Genomic DNA, 20170 nt, shown 5'->3' with positions numbered 1-20170 from the left:
GTTTCCTCCTTCCTGCTTTTGCACCAAAACTGAGGAGCCCGTGATACACGGGGGGGTGTATAGGCAGATGGGGAGGGGCTTTACACTTTTAAGTGTAATACTTTGTGTGGCCTCCGGAGGCAGAAGCTATACACCCAATTGTCTGGGTCTCCCAATTGGAGCTAGAAGAAAAGGAATTTACGGTAAGTAAACAAAATTCCCTTCTTTTTCTCTATCTTGTTCTGTTTTCGGGATAAAAATTCTAACTCCGTTGTTTTCCACCAGGTGGCGCTATAGGTGGTTTCATTGCGTAATGTATGGCTACTTTACTATACCTAGACACCACTTCTATGCCTATAGTTGCTGCCGTTCTCAAGTTAATGGCGGGTGACACACTGTATATATAGCAGATCCTGTGGGTTTACCATGTATGTATGAGATGGGATCTCCGAATTGTAAGGTGCTGTGGAATATATTGGCGCTATAGAAATAAAGATTATTAGATGGGAGTACCCCTTTAAATATATATAAACTCATGTCATTGTCTCCTTGTCCTAGGACATCCCGCTTTGCCTCATTCCCTGATTACTTGGTCATCCAAATTAAGAAATTCACCTTTGGGCTGGACTGGGTTCCAAAGAAATTGGGTAAGGACTGAAGATTTCCCCATGGTGGTTATTTATAGGAGGACTGCCTCCAACTCCTCCATTACTGACGGCATGTGGGGTGCAGGGACCCACATTCAGGCCGTGCTCTCCGAGCTCTTTGGTTTTACCATTTCCACTGATGTATAAGATTGATTTGGGGATTCTGAGACTTAAAATCGGGTGCACAAATGTTGACAGCAGCAGCACGTCCTATATTGAGCGGGCTCAGGAGCTGATCCTGCTCCATATGTTTGCAAGGGTTTTCTCCAGTTTCCTCCAACACTCCAAAGATAATGATAGGGGATGTAGATTATGAGACCCATTGGGGACAGTGATGATCACACTGATAGGGGATATAAATTGTGAGGCCCATTGGGGACAGTGATGATCACACTGATGGGGGATGTAGATTGTGAGACCCAATGCCTGATGAAGAGACCTGAGTAGTCTCGAAAGCTTGCTATTATTACCATCTTTTCAGTTAGCCATTAAAAGGTATCAACCACTGAGGACTTCAGTTCTTTTAAACATTTTTTCTTCGGCGCTCCATTGGGAGACCCAGACGATTGGGTGTATAGCTACTGCCTCCGGAGGCCACACAAAGCATTACACTAAAAAGTGTAAGGCCCCTCCCCTTCTGGCTATACACCCCCCGTGGGATCACGGGCTGCTCAGTTTTCAAGCTTTGTGCGAAGGAGGTCAGACATCCACGCATAGCTCCACTGTTTAGTCAGCAGTAGCTGCTGACTATATCGGATGGAAGAAAAGAGGGCCCATGCTAAAGGGCCCCCAGCATGCTCCCTTCTCACCCCACTCTTGTTGGCGGTGTTTGTTAAGGTTGAGGTACCCATTGCGGGTACGGAGGCTGGAGCCCACATGCTGTTTTCCTTCCCCATCCCCCTGAGGGCTCTGGTGAAGTGGGATCTTACCGGCCTCCAGGCTCTGAGGCCGGGCTCCATCCACAGACCCGGAGATCCTGCTGGATACGGAGCTGGGTACCGTCAGGGACAAGGCCCTGCAACATTCAGGTACTCTGTGTCCCCGTACAGACAGGCACAGACACACTCCAGCGTTGCTGGGTGTTCTAGTGCGCCGGGGACAGTAGCGCTGCGCGCTTGGGTTATACTCACTGCAGCTTAGCTGAGTGAGTTTATGTGTGGGGAACTACCGCGCCGGCCGCCCCCGGAGACTGCGGCGCGGCTGAGACTTGTGGTGCGCCGGGGACTTCGCGCCGACCGTGCTTTTACGACGGCAGCGCTTATAAATCTAGTCCCCGGCTTCTGCGGCCTTATTACGTTTCGTTCCCGCCCCCAGCCCTGTCAGTCAGGGAAGGGGAGAGACGCTGTACAATAGTCAGCGCCGAGGGCTGGAGTCTTATTTACATACTCCAGCCCTCTCACTGGGCACAGTGGGACGCCAGTTTCCCGCTCTTTGTCTGCAGCACGCCCACGGCCCGCCCCTCTTCACAGGACGCCGGCAGCCATTCCTGCACGCAGTCTGAGCTGGAGAACGGACATAGCCCTGGGAGACCCAGACAGGGGATTCTGGCGACCACACACCCGCTGTTAAGCGGGCGGTAAGCAGCACCTAGGTGCTGACCCCACTAGTGCCACAGTGTTGTTTTGTGTACTTTTGTCTGTACCTATATATTGCACTGTACGGTCGCTTCTTGGCTTATACCCCTATATTGCTCTGAGGAGACAACAGCATGTCATCCGCAAAAAGCAAGGGTGCCAAGGCACAGGCTTTATATGCTGCCTGTACCGCATGTGGGGCTCATCTACCGGCAGGTTCCACTGACCCCCATTGTGTGCAATGTTCGGTCCCTGTGCCACTTCGTCAGCCGGAGTCTATGCTAGTAGTGGCCCAGGCAGAGACGCCTGTGAACCCTGCCCCGGTGACGGGGACAGAGTTTGCAGTTTTTGCTGATAAGATGTCTGTGACTATGACAAAAATTCTAGCAACTTTGCAGTCCAGGCCGGTCACTCAGACCATGGGCACTGCTGACTCAATGTTCCCCGGTCCCCCTCAGTTGGAACTAATCCGTGCTCCAAGGGGGGTCCCAGGCATCACAGGCTGAAGGCTCTGACTCGGACGACAGTCCCAGGCAGCCTAAGCGAGCTCGCTGGGAGAGACCCTCGGCGTCATCACGCGGGTCAGGGTCTCAGCGAGAGGATTCTCTGTATGATGAGACAGAGCTAGGTGATCATGAGTCTAATCCTGAGACCGCTCTCAACCTGGATACCCCTGATGGTGACGCCATGGTGAATGATCTTATAGCGGCCATCAATAGACTGCTGCATATTTCTCCTCCAGCGGAGGAGGCAGCAGCACAGCAGGAGAAATTCCATTTCAGGTATCCCAAACGTAAATTGAGTACTTTTCTGGACCACGCTGACTTCAGAGAAGCAGTCCAGAAACACCATGCTTACCCAGATAAGCGTTTCTCCAAACGTCTTAAGGATACACGTTATCCCTTTCCCCCTGACGTGGTCAAACGCTGGACCCAGTGTCCAAAGGTGGACCCCCCAATCTCCAGGCTTGCGGCTAGATCCATAGTTGCAGTGGAAGATGGGGCTTCACTTAAAGATGCCAATGACAGACAGATGGACCTTTGGTTGAAATCTGTCTATGAAGCTATCGGCGCGTCGTTTGCTCCAGCATTCGCAGCCGTGTGGGCACTCCAAGCTATTTCAGCTGGACTGGCGCAGGTGGACTCTGTCATACGTCCATCAGTGCCGCAAGTGGCGTCCTTGACCTCGCAAATGTCTGCGTTTGCGACTTACGCTATCAATGCGGTCTTGGACTCTACCAGCCGTACGTCAATGGCGTCCGCCAACTCTGTGGTTTTACGCAGAGCCTTATGGTTAAAGGAATGGAAAGCAGATTCTGCTTCCAAAAAATGCTTAACCAGTTTGCCATTATCTCAAGACAGACTGGTGAGCAATTGGCTGAAATCATTAAACAGTCCAAGGGTAAGGACTCTTCCTTACCCCAGCCCAGATCAAGCAAACCTCAACAGTGGAGGGGACAGTCGAGGTTTCGGTCCTTTCGAGGTTCGGGCAGGGCCCAATTCTCCTCGTCCAAAAGGACTCAGAAGGAGCAGAGGAGCTCAGATTCCTGGCGGGCTCACTCACGCCCAAAGAAAGCAGCCGGAGGAACCGCTTCCAAGCCGGCTGCCTCATGACTTTCGGCCTCCTCTCTCCGCATCCTCGGTCGGTGGCAGGCTCTCCCGCTTTTGCGGCATTTGGCTGCCACAGGTCAAAGACCGGTGGGTAACAGACATTTTGTCTCACGGGTACCGGATAGAGTTCAGTTCTCGTCCTCCGCCTCGGTTCTTCAGAACTTCTGAAGCAAACAAGAAGATTGGAAGGGCACCACCCGTCGGGATCTCCTGGTATATGGAAGATCAGAAGAAAAAAGAGAGAAAAGATATACCAAAAAATGGGATCACCGAATCCAATGTTGTGATTATGAAAAAATATATTTTATTATACAAACAAAGTGGGAGGAGCAAGGTAACAAGGGCACATACACAATTGATTAAAAACAATTAAAAAGCCAAAATTGGCATGATTCCCCACCACGCCAGCCTCCAATATATAAATATATAAATATAATAGAGGGTACCCCTTACAAATACAGTAAATTTCCAAACAATGAATGGTAACTGCCCGGTACAGGTATAGAGCCACCGATGTATAGAGCAATGGTTTCACACATACATGAGTATAATAATGGAGAAAATCTCTAGCATATATATATAAACACAGATAGTAGAAGGTGATGACTTAGCATGGGTAAAAACCACTGATATACGAATGACCGACTTCAACATATGGGGTAGTGAGGGGTATACATAAGTTCAGGTCAAAATGCAAAGATACAAAAATAGTGAGTAGACCTTACACAATACCCCTGTCAAATACCCAGATAGTTAAATCACAGTGAAATAGGCATCCACAGTCTATATACCACACACACAGTACCCTGCGGGCACCGGTCAAAGGAAATCAGATTGGCAACATATGCCTGTGTTCACCAGAATAGGTGTAAGGATAAATAATGTGTACCTATGTTATTTAGGGTAAGTATAGATTATACAGGACATGGTCATCCAGTCCAGAGCATCGGCCTACCCATGGTCATGCCCTGGAAAAACGTAAAGCTGGAATAATCAACCACAGGCACAAGAAGCAGGATAATTCCAACACCAAGCCAGTGGGTATATACCTAGACTAGAATTTGCTGAGTCTGCAAGATAGCATACTCACACCTGATGGCACACCTGAGCGGCCGCCATATTGGAATAGTCACATGACACAGTAGTTCGCGTCTGCTCTATGTTGGATTTACTCTAATTCTTGTAAAGAGCTACTCAATTTGAGTAGCGCTGGGTATACCCGCGCATGCGCAGTACGCTGTTAGGGCGGATCTTTAATCATGTGACTATTCCAATATGGCGGCCGCCATCGCTAGCGTCCCACACCAAAGAGACTGGTGAGTCATCACTTCCTAATGATTTTTTCTGCTTTTATATAGGGCACACTCTGATTGTCTTTGCACACTCTTCTCCCCTGAGGAAGCCACACGACGGGTGGCGATACGCGTGGGGTCACACGCCTCCTGCCTCCCCCTGTTGTACCCCTTCTCCTCCCCCCCTGGTACCCACTGTGCCATCAGGTGTGAGTATGCTATCTTGCAGACTCAGCAAATTCTAGTCTAGGTATATACCCACTGGCTTGGTGTTGGAATTATCCTGCTTCTTGTGCCTGTGGTTGATTATTCCAGCTTTACGTTTTTCCAGGGCATGACCATGGGTAGGCCGATGCTCTGGACTGGATGACCATGTCCTGTATAATCTATACTTACCCTAAATAACATAGGTACACATTATTTATCCTTACACCTATTCTGGTGAACACAGGCATATGTTGCCAATCTGATTTCCTTTGACCGGTGCCCGCAGGGTACTGTGTGTGTGGTATATAGACTGTGGATGCCTATTTCACTGTGATTTAACTATCTGGGTATTTGACAGGGGTATTGTGTAAGGTCTACTCACTATTTTTGTATCTTTGCATTTTGACCTGAACTTATGTATACCCCTCACTACCCCATATGTTGAAGTCGGTCATTCGTATATCAGTGGTTTTTACCCATGCTAAGTCATCACCTTCTACTATCTGTGTTTATATATATATGCTAGAGATTTTCTCCATTATTATACTCATGTATGTGTGAAACCATTGCTCTATACATCGGTGGCTCTATACCTGTACCGGGCAGTTACCATTCATTGTTTGGAAATTTACTGTATTTGTAAGGGGTACCCTCTATTATATTTATATATTTATATATTGGAGGCTGGCGTGGTGGGGAATCATGCCAATTTTGGCTTTTTAATTGTTTTTAATCAATTGTGTATGTGCCCTTGTTACCTTGCTCCTCCCACTTTGTTTGTATAATAAAATATATTTTTTCATAATCACAACATTGGATTCGGTGATCCCATTTTTTGGTATATCTTTTCTCTCTTTTTTCTTCGGTTCTTCAGAACTTCCCCACATCCCGACCGAGCCGATGCTCTTCTGCAGGCGGTGTGCTCTCTAAGGGCAGAAGGAGTGGTGATCCCTGTTCCTCTTCAGGAACGAGGTCAAGGTTTTTACTCCAATCTGTTTGTGGTGCCAAAAAAGGACGGTTCTTTCCGTCCTGTTCTGGACCTAAAACTGCTCAACAAGCACGTGAAAACCAGGCGGTTCCGGATGGAATCTCTCCGCTCCGTCATTGCCTCGATGTCTCAAGGAGATTTCCTAGCATCAATAGACATCAAGGATGCTTATCTCCACGTGCCGATTGCTCCAGAGCACCAGCGTTTTCTACGCTTCGTTATAGGAGACGAACACCTTCAGTTCGTAGCCCTGCCATTTGGTCTGGCGACAGCCCCACGGGTTTTCACCAAGGTCATGGCAGCAGTGGTAGCAGTCTTGCACTCTCAGGGACACTCGGTGATCCCTTACTTGGACGATCTACTTGTCAAGGCACCCTCTCAAGAGGCATGCCAACACAGCCTGAACGTTGCGCTGGAGACTCTCCAGACTTTCGGGTGGATCATCAACTTTTCAAAGTCAAATCTGTCACCGACCCAATCACTAACATATCTTGGCATGGAGTTTCATACTCTCTCAGCGATAGTGAAGCTTCCGATGGACAAGCAGCGTTCACTACAGACAGGGGTGCATTCTCTCCTTCAAGGCCAGTCGCACCCCTTAAGACGCCTCATGCACTTCCTGGGGAAGATGGTGGCAGCAATGGAGGCAGTCCCGTTTGCGCAGTTTCATCTGCGCCCACTTCAATGGTACATTCACCGCCAATGGGACGGGAAGTCGACGTCCTTAGACAGGAAAGTCTCCCTTTCCCAGACGGCCAAGGACTCTCTTCAATGGTGGCTTCTTCCCACCTCATTATCACAAGGAAGGTCCTTCCTACCCCCATCCTGGGCGGTGGTCACGACAGACGCGAGTCTGTCAGGGTGGGGAGCAGTTTTTCTCCACCACAGGGCTCAGGGTACGTGGACTCAGCAGGAGTCCACCCTTCAGATCAATGTTCTGGAAATCAGGGCAGTGTATCTTGCCCTACAAGCCTTCCAGCAGTGGCTGGAAGGAAAGCAGATCCGAATTCAGTCGGACAACTCCACAGCGGTGGCATACATCAACCACCAAGGCGGGACACGCAGTCGGCAAGCCTTCCAGGAAGTCCGGCGGATTCTGATGTGGGTGGAAGCCACGGCCTCCACCATATCCGCAGTTCACATCCCCGGCGTAGAAAACTGGGAAGCGGACTTCCTCAGTCGCCAGGGTATGGACGCAGGGGAATGGTCCCTTCACCCGGACGTGTTTCAGGAAATCTGTCGCCGCTGGGGAAGGCCGGACGTCGACCTAATGGCGTCCCGGCACAACAACAAGGTCCCAACTTTCATGGCACGGTCTCGCGATCACAGAGCTCTGGCGGCAGACGCCTTAGTGCAAGATTGGTCGCAGTTCCAGCTGCCCTATGTGTTTCCCCCTCTGGCACTCTTGCCCAGAGTGCTACGCAAGATCAGGTCCGATTGCCGCCGCGTCCTGCTCGTCGCCCCAGACTGGCCGAGGAGGTCGTGGTATCCGGATCTGTGGCATCTCACGGTCGGCCAACCGTGGGCGCTACCAGACCGGCCAGACTTACTGTCACAAGGGCCGTTTTTCCATCTGAATTCTACGGCCCTGAACCTGACTGTGTGGCCATTGAGTCCTGGATACTAGCATCTTCAGGATTATCTCAAGGGGTCGTGGCCACCATGAGACAGGATAGGAAGCCCACGTCTGCTAAGATCTACCACAGAACGTGGAAGATTTTCTTATCCTGGTGCTCGGCACAGGGAGTGTCCCCCTGGCCATTTGCATTGCCTACTTTTCTTTCCTTCCTGCAATCTGGTTTGGAAAAAGGCTTTTCTTCGGCGCTCCATTGGCAGACCCAGACGATTGGGTGTATAGTACTGCCTCCGGAGGCCACACAAAGCATTACACTAAAAAGTGTAAGGCCCCTCCCCTTCTGGCTATACACCCCCAGTGGGATCACTGGCTCACCAGTTTTCTGCTTTGTGCGAAGGAGGTCAGACATCCACGCATAGCTCCACTGTTTAGTCAGCAGCAGCTGCTGACTATGTCGGATGGAAGAAAAGAGGGCCCATACTAGGGCCCCCAGCATGCTCCCTTCTCACCCCACTTTATGTCGGCGGTGTTTGTTAAGGTTGAGGTACCCATTGTGGGTACGGAGGCTGGAGCCCACATGCTGTTTTCCTTCCCCATCCCCCTGAGGGGCTCTGAGGAAGTGGGATCTTACCGGCCCCCAAGCCCTGAGGCCGGGCTCCATCCACAGACCCATGGAACCTGCTGGATACGGAGCTGGGTACCGTTCAGGGACAAGGCCCTGCGACATTAAGGTACTCTGTGTCCCAAACAGGCCGCGCACATTCCAGACTTGCTGGGTGTGCTAGTGCGCCGGGGACAGTAGCGCTGCGCGCTGGGGTTACAGTCACTACAGTTTTTCTGAGTGACTTTATGTGTTGGGGACTGCCGCGCCGGCCGCCCCTGGAGCGGCGGCGCGGCTGCGACTTGTAGTGCGCCGGGGACTTAGCGCCGACCGTGCTTTTACGACGGCGTCGCTTATAAATTTAGTCCCCGGCTTCTGCGGCCTAGCTCCGCTTCGTTCCCGCCCCCACCCTGTCAATCAGGGCAAGGGAGAGACGCTGTACGATTAATCAGCGCCGAGGGCTGGAGTCTTATTTACATGCTCCAGCCCTCTCACTGAGCACAGGGGGACGCAGGTTTCCCGCTCTTTGTCTGCACACGCCCAGGGCCCGCCCCTCTCCATAGGACGCCGGCAGCCATTCCTACATGCAGTCTGGCTGGAGAACGGACACAGGCTCTGGGAGACCCAGACAAGGGATTTCTGGCGACCACACACCCGCGTTAAGCGGGCGGTAAGCAGCACTTTAGTGCTGGCCCCACTAGTGCCACAGTGTTATTTTGGTGTACCTTTTTTCTCTATACCATATATATATGTATATATATATTGCACTGTAAGGTCGCTTCTTGGCTGTATACCCCAATTGCTCTGAGGAGACGACAACATGTCATCCGCAAAACGCAAGGGTGCCAAGACACAGGCTGTAAGCGCTGCTTGTGCCGCTTGTGGGGCTGATCTACCGGCAGGTTACAATGACCCCCATTGTGTGCAATGTTCGGTCCCTGTGCCACTTCGTTAGCCGGAGTCTATGGTGGTAGTGGCCCAGGCAGAGTCGCCGGTGAACCCTCTCCCGGTGACGGGGACAGAGTTTGCAGTTTTTGCTGACAAGATGTCTGTCACTATGACAAAGATACTAGAGACCTTGCAGGCCAGGCCAGTTACTCAGACCATGGACACTGCTGCGGCAACGTTCCCTGGTCCCCCTCAGTTGGAGTTAATCCGTGATTCAAGGGGGTCCCAGGCATCTCAGCCTGACGGCTCTGATTCAGATGACAGTCCCAGGCAGCCTAAGCGTGCTCGCTGGGAGAGACCCTCCACGTCATCACGCGGATCAGGGTCTCAGCGAGAAGAGTCTCTACATGATGAGACAGAGGAGGGTGATCAGGAGTCTAATCCTGAAACCGCTCTCAATCTGGATACTCCTGATGGTGACGCCATGGTAAATGACCTTATAGCGGCCATCAATAGTCTATTGGAAATTTCTCCCCCTGCCCCTTCTGCAGAGGAGGCAGCTGCACAGCAGGAGAAGTTCCATTTCAGGTATCCCAAGCGTAAACTGAGTACTTTTCTGGACCACGCTGACTTCAGAGAATCAGTCCAGAAACACCATGCTTACCCAGACAAGCGTTTCTCCAAACGTCTTAAGGATACACGTTATCCCTTTCCCCCTGACGTGGTCAAACGCTGGACCCAGTGTCCAAAGGTGGACCCCCCAATCTCCAGGCTTGCGGCTAGATCCATAGTTGCAGTGGAGGATGGGGCTTCACTTAAAGATGCCAATGACAGACAGATGGACCTTTGGTTAAAGTCTGTCTATGAAGCTATCGGCGCGTCGTTTGCTCCAGCATTCGCGGCCGTGTGGGCACTCCAAGCTATTTCAGCTGGTCTGGCACAGGTGGACTCTATCATACGTCCAGCAGTGCCGCGAGTAGCGTCCCTAACCTCGCAAATGTCTGCGTTTGCGACTTACGCTATCAACGCTGTCCTGGACTCTACAAGCCGTACCTCAATGGCGTCTGCCAACTCTGTGGTTTTGCGCAGAGCCTTGTGGTTAAAGGAATGGAAAGCGGATTCTGCTTCCAAAAAATGTTTAACCAGCTTGCCACTATCTGTAGATAGACTGTTTGGTGAACAATTGGCTGAAATCATTAAACAATCCAAGGGTAAAGACTCCTCCTTACCCCAGCCCAGATCAAGCAAACCTCAACAGAGGAAGTGGCAGTCGAGGTTTCGGTCCTTTCGAGGCTCCGGCAAGACCCAATTCTCCTCGTCCAAAGGGACTCAGAAGGAGCAAAGGAGCTCAGATTCCTGGCGGGCTCACTCACGCCCCAAGAAAGCAACCGGAGGAACCGCTTCCAAGGCGGCTGCCTCATGACTTTCGGCCTCATCCCTCCGCATCCTCGGTCGGTGGCAGGCTCTCCCGCTTTTGCGACATTTGGCTGCCACAGGTCAAAGACCGGTGGGTAACAGACATTTTGTCTCACGGGTACCGGATAGAGTTCAGTTCTCGTCCTCCGCCTCGGTTCTTCAGAACTTCCCCACATCCCGACCGAGCCGATGCTCTTCTGCAAGCGGTGTGCTCTCTAAGGGCAGAGGGAGTGGTGATCCCTGTTCCTCTTCAGGAAAGAGGTCAAGGTTTTTACTCCAATCTGTTTGTGGTGCCAAAAAAGGACGGCTCGTTTCGTCCTGTTCTGGACCTAAAGCTGCTCAACAAGCATGTGAACGCCAGGCGGTTCCGGATGGAATCCCTCCGCTCCGTCATTGCCTCAATGTCTCAAGGAGATTTCCTTGCATCAATAGACATCAAAGATGCTTATCTCCACGTGCCGATTGCTACAGAGCACCAACGTTTTCTACGTTTCGTGATAGGAGACGACCATCTCCAGTTCGTAGCTCTGCCATTTGGTCTGGCGACAGCCCCACGGGTTTTCACCAAGGTCATGGCGGCAGTGGTAGCAGTCTTGCATTCTCAGGGACATTCGGTGATCCCTTACTTAGACGATCTACTTGTCAAAGCACCCTCTCAAGAGGCATGCCAACACAGCCTGAATGTTGCGCTGGAGACTCTCCAGACTTTCGGGTGGATCATCAACTTTTCAAAGTCAAACCTGGCACCGACTCAATCACTAACGTATCTTGGCATGGAGTTTCATACTCTCTCAGCGATAGTGAAGCTTCCGCTGGACAAGCAGCGGTCACTACAGACAGGGGTGCAGTCTCTCCTTCAGGGTCAGTCGCACCCCTTAAGGCGCCTCATGCACTTCCTAGGGAAGATGGTGGCAGCAATGGAGGCAGTCCCGTTCGCGCAGTTTCATCTGCGCCCACTTCAATGGGACATTCTCCGCCAATGGGACGGGAAGACAACTTCCCTAGACAGGAAAGTCTCCCTTTCTCAGACGGCCAAGGACTCTCTGCAATGGTGGCTTCTTCCCACCTCATTATCACAGGGAAGATCATTCCTGCCCCCATCCTGGGCAGTGGTCACGACAGACGCGAGTCTGTCAGGGTGGGGAGCAGTTTTTCTCCACCACAGGGCTCAAGGGACGTGGACTCAGCAGGAGTCCACCCTTCAGATCAATGTTCTGGAAATCAGGGCAGTGTATCTTGCCCTATTAGCCTTCCAGCAGTGGCTGGAAGGAAAGCAGATCCGAATCCAGTCGGACAACTCCACAGCGGTGGCATACATCAACCACCAAGGAGGGACACGCAGTCGGCAAGCCTTCCAGGAAGTCAGGCGGATTCTGATGTGGGTGGAGGAAAGAGCATCCACCATATCAGCAGTTCACATCCCGGGCGTAGAAAACTGGGAAGCAGACTTCCTCAGTCGCCAGGGCATGGACGCAGGGGAATGGTCCCTTCACCCGGACGTGTTTCAGGAAATCTGCCGCCGCTGGGGGGTGCCGGACGTCGACCTAATGGCGTCTCGGCACAACAACAAGGTCCCGACCTTCATAGCGCGGTCTCGCGATCAAAGAGCTCTGGCGGCAGACGCCTTAGTGCAAGATTGGTCGCAGTTCCGGCTCCCTTATGTGTTTCCACCTCTGGCACTCTTGCCCAGAGTGTTACGCAAGATCAGATCCGATTGCGGCCGCGTCATACTCGTCGCCCCAGACTGGCCGAGGAGGTCGTGGTACCCGGATCTGTGGCATCTCACGGTCGGCCAACCGTGGGCACTACCAGACCGTCCAGACTTACTGTCCCAAGGGCCGTTTTTCCATCGGAATTCTGCGGCCCTGAACCTGACTGTGTGGCCATTGAGTCCTGGATCCTAGCGTCTTCAGGATTACCCCAAGGGGTCGTGGCCACCATGAGACAGGCTAGGAAGTCCACTTCTGCTAAGATCTACCACAGAACGTGGAAGATTTTCTTATCCTGGTGCTCTGCACAAGGAGTATCCCCCTGGCCATTCGCGTTACCTGTCGTTCTTTCCTTCCTGCAATCTGGGTTGGAAAAGGGCTTGTCGCTCGGCTCCCTTAAAGGGCAAGTCTCGGCACTATCCGTGTTTTTTCAGAAGCGTCTAGCACGATTTTCTCAGGTGCGCACGTTCCTGCAGGGGGTTTGTCATATCGTACCTCCGTACAGGCGGCCGTTAGATCCGTGGGATCTAAACAAGGTCCTTGTTGCTCTCCAGAAGCCGCCCTTCGAGCCTCTGAGGGATGTGTCACTTTCTCGACTCTCACAGAAAGTGGCCTTTCTGGTAGCGGTCACGTCTCTTCGGAGAGTGTCTGAACTAGCAGCGCTGTCATCCAAAGCTCCTTTCCTGGTGTTCCACCAGGACAAGGTAGTGCTGCGCCCCATTCAGGAGTTTCTCCCTAAGGTGGTATCCTCTTTTCATCTTAATCAGGATATCTCCTTGCCTTCCTTTTATCCGCATGCAGTTCATCGGTATGAAAAGGATTTACATTTGTTGGATCTGGTGAGAGCACTCAGAATCTACATTTCCCGCACGGCGCCCCTGCGCCGCTCGGATGCACTCTTTGTCCTTGTCGCTGGTAAGCGCAAAGGGTCGCAGGCTTCCAAAGCCACCCTGGCTCGATGGATCAAAGAACCAATTCTTGAAGCCTACCGTTCTGCTGGGCTTCCGGTTCCATCAGGGCTGAAGGCCCATTCTACCAGAGCCGTGGGTGCGTCCTGGGCATTACGACACCAGGCTACGGCTCAACAGGTGTGGCAGGCAGCTACCTGGTCGAGTCTGCACACTTTCACCAAACATTATCAGGTGCATACCTATGCTTCGGCGGACGCCAGCCTAGGTAGAAGAGTCCTGCAGGCGGCAGTTGCCTCCCCGTAGGGGAGGGCTGTCTTTGCAGCTCTAACATGAGGTATTTCTTTACCCACCCAGGGACAGCTTTTGGACGTCCCAATCGTCTGGGTCTCCCAATGGAGCGCCGAAGAAGAAGGGAATTTTGTTACTTACCGTAAATTCCTTTTCTTCTAGCTCCTATTGGGAGACCCAGCACCCGCCCTGTTGTCCTTCGGGATTTTTGGTTGTTTTTCGGGTACACATGTTGTTCATGTTGAATGGTTTTCAGTTCTCCGATGTTACTTCGGAGTGAATTTGTTTAAACCAGTTATTGGCTTTCCTCCTTCTTGCTTTTGCACTAAAACTGGTGAGCCAGTGATCCCACTGGGGGTGTATAGCCAGAAGGGGAGGGGCCTTACACTTTTTAGTGTAATGCTTTGTGTGGCCTCCGGAGGCAGTACTATACACCCAATCGTCTGGGTCTCCCAATAAGAGCTAGAAGAAAAGGAATTTACGGTAAGTAACAAAATTCCCTTCATCGCTCGGCTCCCTTAAAGGGCAAGTCTCAGCGCTATCGGTACTTTTTCAAAAGCGTCTAGCACGACTTCCTCAGGTACGCACGTTCCTGCAGGGGGTTTGTCACATCGTCCCTCCGTACAAACGGCCGTTAGATCCATGGGATCTGAACAGGGTACTAGTTGCTCTCCAGAAGCCGCCCTTCGAGCCTCTGAGGGATGTTTCACTTTCTCGACTCTCACAGAAAGTGGCCTTTCTGGTAGCGGTCACGTCTCTTCGGAGGGTATCCGAGCTGGCAGCGCTGTCATCCAAAGCTCCCTTCCTGGTTTTTCACCAGGACAAGGTAGTGCTGCGCCCGATTCAGGAGTTTCTCCCTAAGGTGGTATCCTCTTTTCATCTCAATCAGGATATCTCCTTACCTTCCTTTTGTCCTCATCCAGTTCATCGGTATGAAAAGGATTTGCATTTGTTGGATCTCGTGAGAGCACTCAGAATCTACATTTCCCGCACGGCGCCCCTGCGCCGCTCGGATGCACTCTTTGTCCTTGTCGCTGGTAAGCGCAAAGGATCGCAGGCTTCCAAATCCACCCTGGCTCGATGGATCAAGGAACCAATTCTTGAAGCCTACCGTTCTGCTGGGCTTCCGGTTCCATCAGGGCTGAAGGCCCATTCTACCAGAGCCGTGGGTGCGTCCTGGGCATTACGACACCAGGCTACGGCTCAACAGGTGTGCCAGGCAGCTACCTGGTCGAGTCTGCACACTTTCACCAAACATTATCAGGTGCATACCTACGCTTCGGCGGACGCCAGCCTAGGTAGAAGAGTCCTGCAGGCGGCGGTTGCCTCCTCGTAGGGGAGGGCTGTTTTGCAGCTCTAACTTGAGGTATTAATTTACCCACCCAGGGACTGCTTTTGGACGTCCCAATCGTCTGGGTCTCCCAATGGAGCGCCGAAGAAGGGAATTTTGTTACTTACCGTAAATTCCTTTTCTTCTAGCTCCAATTGGGAGACCCAGCACCCGCCCTGTTTCCTTCGGGATTTTTGTTTTTTTCGGGTACACATGTTGTTCATGTTGAACGGTTTCAGTTCTCCGATGTTACTTCGGATTGAATTTGTTTAAACCAGTTATTGGCTTTCCTCCTTCTTGCTTTAGCACTAAAACTGAGCAGCCCGTGATCCCACGGGGGGTGTATAGCCAGAAGGGGAGGGGCCTTACACTTTTTAGTGTAATGCTTTGTGTGGCCTCCGGAGGCAGTAGCTATACACCCAATCGTCTGGGTCTCCCAATTGGAGCTAGAAGAAAAGGAATTTACGGTAAGTAACAAAATTCCCTTCTTCTTTGTCGCTCCTTATTGGGAGACCCAGACAATTGGGTGTATAGCTATGCCTCCGGAGGCCACACAAAGTATTACACTAAAAGTGTAACGCCCCTCCCCTTCAGCCTATACACCCCCCGTGCTGCCACGGGCTCATCAGTTTTTATGCTTTGTGCGAAGGAGGTCAGACATGCACGCATAGCTCCACAGCTTAGTCAGCAGCAGCTGCTGACTATGTCGGATGGAAGAAAAGAGGGCCCATAACAGGGCCCCCAGCATGCTCCCTTCTCACCCCACTCTTGTCGGCGGTGTTGTTAAGGTTGAGGTATCCATTGCGGGTACAGAGGCTGGAGCCCACATGCTGCTTTCTTTCCCCATCCCTCAATTAGGGCTCTGGGTGAAGTGGGATCCCATCGGTCTCCAGGCACAGGAGACCGTGCTCCATCCACAGCTCCTGAGGACTCTGCTGGATAGGAGCCGAGTATCGTTCAGGGACATGGCCCTGCTACTTTGAGGTACTCTGTGTCCCCGTGGGGACCGCGCACAGCAACACTCCAGCATTGCTGGGTGTGCTAGTGCACCGGGGACAGCAGCGCTGGCTGCGTTTGTGCCATTACACACTTCAGCATCGCTGAGTGTGTTCGTGTAGGGGGACTGCCGCGCTGACCGCCGCTGCCATGGTTATCACTGCGGCGCGGCTGGGACTGTTAGTGCGCCGGGGACTTCCGCGCCGACCGCGCTTATTCCTCGGTCGGTGGCAGGCTCTCCCGCTTTTGCGACACCTGGCTGCCACAAGTAAAAGACCGTTGGGTGAGAGACATTTTGTCTCACGGTTACAGGATAGAGTTCAGCTCTCGTCCTCCGACTCGATTCTTCAGAACATCTCCGCCTCCCGAGCGAGCCGAGGCTCTTCTGCAGGCGGTGGGCATTCTGAAGGCAGAAGGAGTGGTGGTCCCGGTTCCTCTTCAGCAACAGGGTCACGGTTTCTACTCCAACCTGTTTGTGGTTCCAAAGAAGGACGGGTCCTTCCGTCCTGTTTTGGACCTAAAACTGCTCAACAAACACGTAAGGACCAGGCGGTTCCGGATGGAATCCCTCCGCTCCGTCATCGCCTCAATGTCCCAAGGAGATTTCCTAGCATCGATCGATATCAAGGATGCTTATCTCCACGTACCAATTGCTCCAGAGCATCAGCGCTTCTTGCGCTTCGCCATAGGAGACGAACACCTTCAGTTCGCGGCACTGCCGTTCGGCCTGGCGACAGCCCCAAGGGTTTTCACCAAGGTCATGGCTACAGTAGTTGCGGTCCTCCACTCTCAGGGTCACTCAGTGATACCTTACTTAGACGATCTGCTGGTCAAGGCACCCTCTCAAGAGGCATGCCAACACAGCATCAACGTTACTCTGGAGATTCTCCAGAGTTTCGGGTGGATCATCAATTTTCCAAAGTCAAATCTGACACCGGTCCAATCGCTGACATATCTTGGCATGGAGTTTCATACTCTTCCAGCGATAGTGAAGCTTCCGCTGGACAAACAGCGTTCACTACAGACAGGGGTGCAATCTCTCCTTCAAGGTCGGTCACACCCCTTGAGGCGCCTCATGCACTTCCTGGGGAAGATGGTGGCAGCAATGGAAGCAGTCCCTTTCGCGCAGTTTCACCTGCGTCCACTTCAATGGGACAGCCTACGCAAGTGGGACAGGATGCCAACGTCCCTAGACAGGAACGTCTCCCTCTCTCAGGCAACCAAAGCTTCCCTTCGGTGGTGGCTTCTTCCCACCTCATTATCGAAGGGGAAATCCTTCCTACCCCCATCCTGGGCGGTGGTCACGACGGACGCGAGTCTGTCAGGGTGGGGAGCAGTTTTTCTCCACCACAGGGCTCAGGGTACGTGGACTCAGCAAGAGTCCTCACTTCAGATCAATGTTCTGGAGATCAGGGCAGTGTATCTTGCCCTAAAAGCGTTCCAGCAGTGGCTGGAAGGCAAGCAGATCCGAATTCAGTCGGACAACTCCACAGCGGTGGCTTACATCAACCACCAAGGTGGGACACGCAGTCGGCAAGCCTTCCAGGAAGTCCGGCGGATTCTGCTGTGGGTGGAAGCCACAGCATCCACCATATCCGCAGTTCACATCCCGGGCGTAGAAAACTGGGAAGCAGACTTTCTCAGTCGCCAGGGCATGGACACAGGGGAATGGTCCCTTCACCCGGACGTGTTTCAGGAGATCTGTTGCCGCTGGGGGATGCCGGACGTCGACCTAATGGCGTCACGGCACAACAACAAGGTCCCAACATTCATGGCTCGATCTCAAGATCACAGAGCTCTGGCGGCAGACGCCTTAGTTCAGGATTGGTCGCAGTTTCGGCTTCCTTATGTGTTTCCTCCTCTGGCACTGTTGCCCAGAGTGTTACGCAAGATCAGGGCCGACTGCCGCCGCGTCATCCTCGTCGCTCCAGACTGGCCGAGGAGGTCGTGGTACCCGGATCTATGGCATCTCACGGTCGGCGAACCGTGGGCACTGCCAGACCGACCAGATTTGCTGTCTCAAGGGCCGTTTTTCCATCTGAATTCTGCGGCCCTCAACCTGACTGTGTGGCCATTGAGTCCTGGATCCTAGCGTCTTCAGGATTATCTCAAGAGGTCATTGCCACTATGAGACAGGCTAGGAAACCAACGTCCGCCAAGATCTACCACAGGACGTGGACTCGTACGGCGCCCCTGCGCCGCTCGGATGCACTCTTTGTCCTTGTCGCTGGCCAGCGTAAAGGGACACAAGCTTCCAAGTCAACCCTGGCTCGGTGGATCAAGGAACCAATTCTCGAAGCTTACCGTTCCTCGGGGCTTCCGGTTCCCTCAGGACTGAAGGCCCATTCTATCAGGGCCGTGGGAGCGTCCTGGGACTTGCGACACCAGGCTACGGCTCAGCAGGTGTGTCAGGCAGCTACCTGGTCGAGCCTGCACACTTTCACGAAACACTATCAGGTGCATACCTATGCTTCGGCAGATGCCAGCCTAGGTAGGCGAGTCCTTCAGGCGGCAGTTGCCCACCTGTAGGACGGAGCCGTTACGGCTCTATTATGAGGTATTATTTACCCACCCAGGGACTGCTTTTGGACGTCCCAATTGTCTGGGTCTCCCAATAAGGAGCGACAAAGAAGAAGGGAATTTTGTTTACTTACCGTAAATTCCTTTTCTTCTAGCTCCAATTGGGAGACCCAGCACCCGCCCCTGTTTTTGTATACACATGTTGTTCATGTTAAATGGTTTCAGTTCTCCGATATTCCTTCGGATTGAATTTACTTTAAACCAGTTTATAATTTTTTCCTCCTTCGGGCTTTTGCACCAAAACTGATGAGCCCGTGGCAGCACGGGGGGTGTATAGGCTGAAGGGGAGGGGCGTTACACTTTTAGTGTAATACTTTGTGTGGCCTCCGGAGGCATAGCTATACACCCAATTGTCTGGGTCTCCCAATTGGAGCTAGAAGAAAAGGAATTTACGGTAAGTAAACAAAATTCCCTTCTTTATCTCTACTGGCTAACACGGTGCAAAGATATATTTTACCTGTATCAGAATATTTCATGTAACCAAAATTTAAAGGGGTGTTACAGAATCAACAAATATTAGGTTTAAAAGGGGTATTCTGGCTCCGGTCACAATATGATAGCGCTATGTAAGCAATGCAAAATAAATAATACCCAGCAGATGCTGGCTGTGTGATACAGCCGACACCTGCCTCTTATAACAGCCTGACCTAGCTCTGCTTCCTACTGTTTAACCATTTAGATACTGCTGTCAATCTCTTATTGCAGCAATTAAATGTTTCTGCCAGGCCTGCATGCCGTGGATTGTCTGAGGACTACAGCGACATCCTACGGCCATATGATTGGGCTTCATAGGAGAATGTTAATCTCTATATATACTGCAATACTAAAGTTATCAGAAGGTCTGGTCTCTGGGAGAAAGGACTAAAGAAATAAAAACAATTATTAAAAAAAAATAAATACATATATATATATATATATATATATATATATATATATATTTGCCTTATTCTGTCTCTGTCTGTCTTGCTCCAAAATTGTGTCCTTACGGTGACACAAAGCTGATTGGCCGCTGGGCTTGCCATGGCCCCGCCCCCCCGCACGGATTGGCCGCTCGCCCAAGCTGCGCCCCCACACGGATTGGCCGGCCGCTCGCCCAGGCTTCGCCCCCCCACAGATTGGCCTCTCGCCCCGGCACCCTGCAGGCATTGGCAACTCGGCCACGCCCCGCCCCCCTCACGCAATGCACGCTAGCTCTGGCCCCGCACCCCCCACGCATTCCCCGAACCGACACGGTCACGGAGCCACGACTACCAGGTGAGTACTGTACCCCTGGGAGCCCACATCAGCGTACGCCGCCAAACCAGCCGACACATACCCTCGCATTGCTGGGGCTTGCCGGCGTATGCTGGTGTGGGCTCCCGTGCGAGCGGGGACGAGATACGCTGGTAACCATGGTAGCATAGTTACCAGCGCATCAAGGTCCTGCAGCGGCAGAAAATACACACACGTACACACATAACAGCACACACACACACGTACACACACACACACATCAGATCACACTCACTCTCACACACACATCACATCGCATCCACACGCTCACAACATCCTGGGATATCGCTTGCTTCTCGGCGGCGA

At 52.2% G+C, this 20170-nt stretch overlaps 1 protein-coding gene across 1 annotated transcript in view; it reads left to right on the top strand.

Annotated features, from left to right (window-relative positions):
• Positions 1 to 20170, top strand: part of USP5 (ubiquitin specific peptidase 5) — a 122266-nt gene that overhangs the window by 82800 nt on the left and 19296 nt on the right. The window contains 1 exon segment of the mRNA XM_075348291.1: positions 538 to 626. Within this exon segment, the coding sequence (XP_075204406.1) occupies positions 538 to 626 (89 nt within the window).

Source organism: Anomaloglossus baeobatrachus, chromosome 5 (genome assembly GCF_048569485.1).
Source record: "Anomaloglossus baeobatrachus isolate aAnoBae1 chromosome 5, aAnoBae1.hap1, whole genome shotgun sequence".
Taxonomy (NCBI): Eukaryota; Metazoa; Chordata; class Amphibia; order Anura; family Aromobatidae; genus Anomaloglossus; species Anomaloglossus baeobatrachus.
The sequence above is the reverse complement of the archived record's forward strand: the minus strand, read 5'-3'. Positions and strand labels throughout refer to the sequence as shown.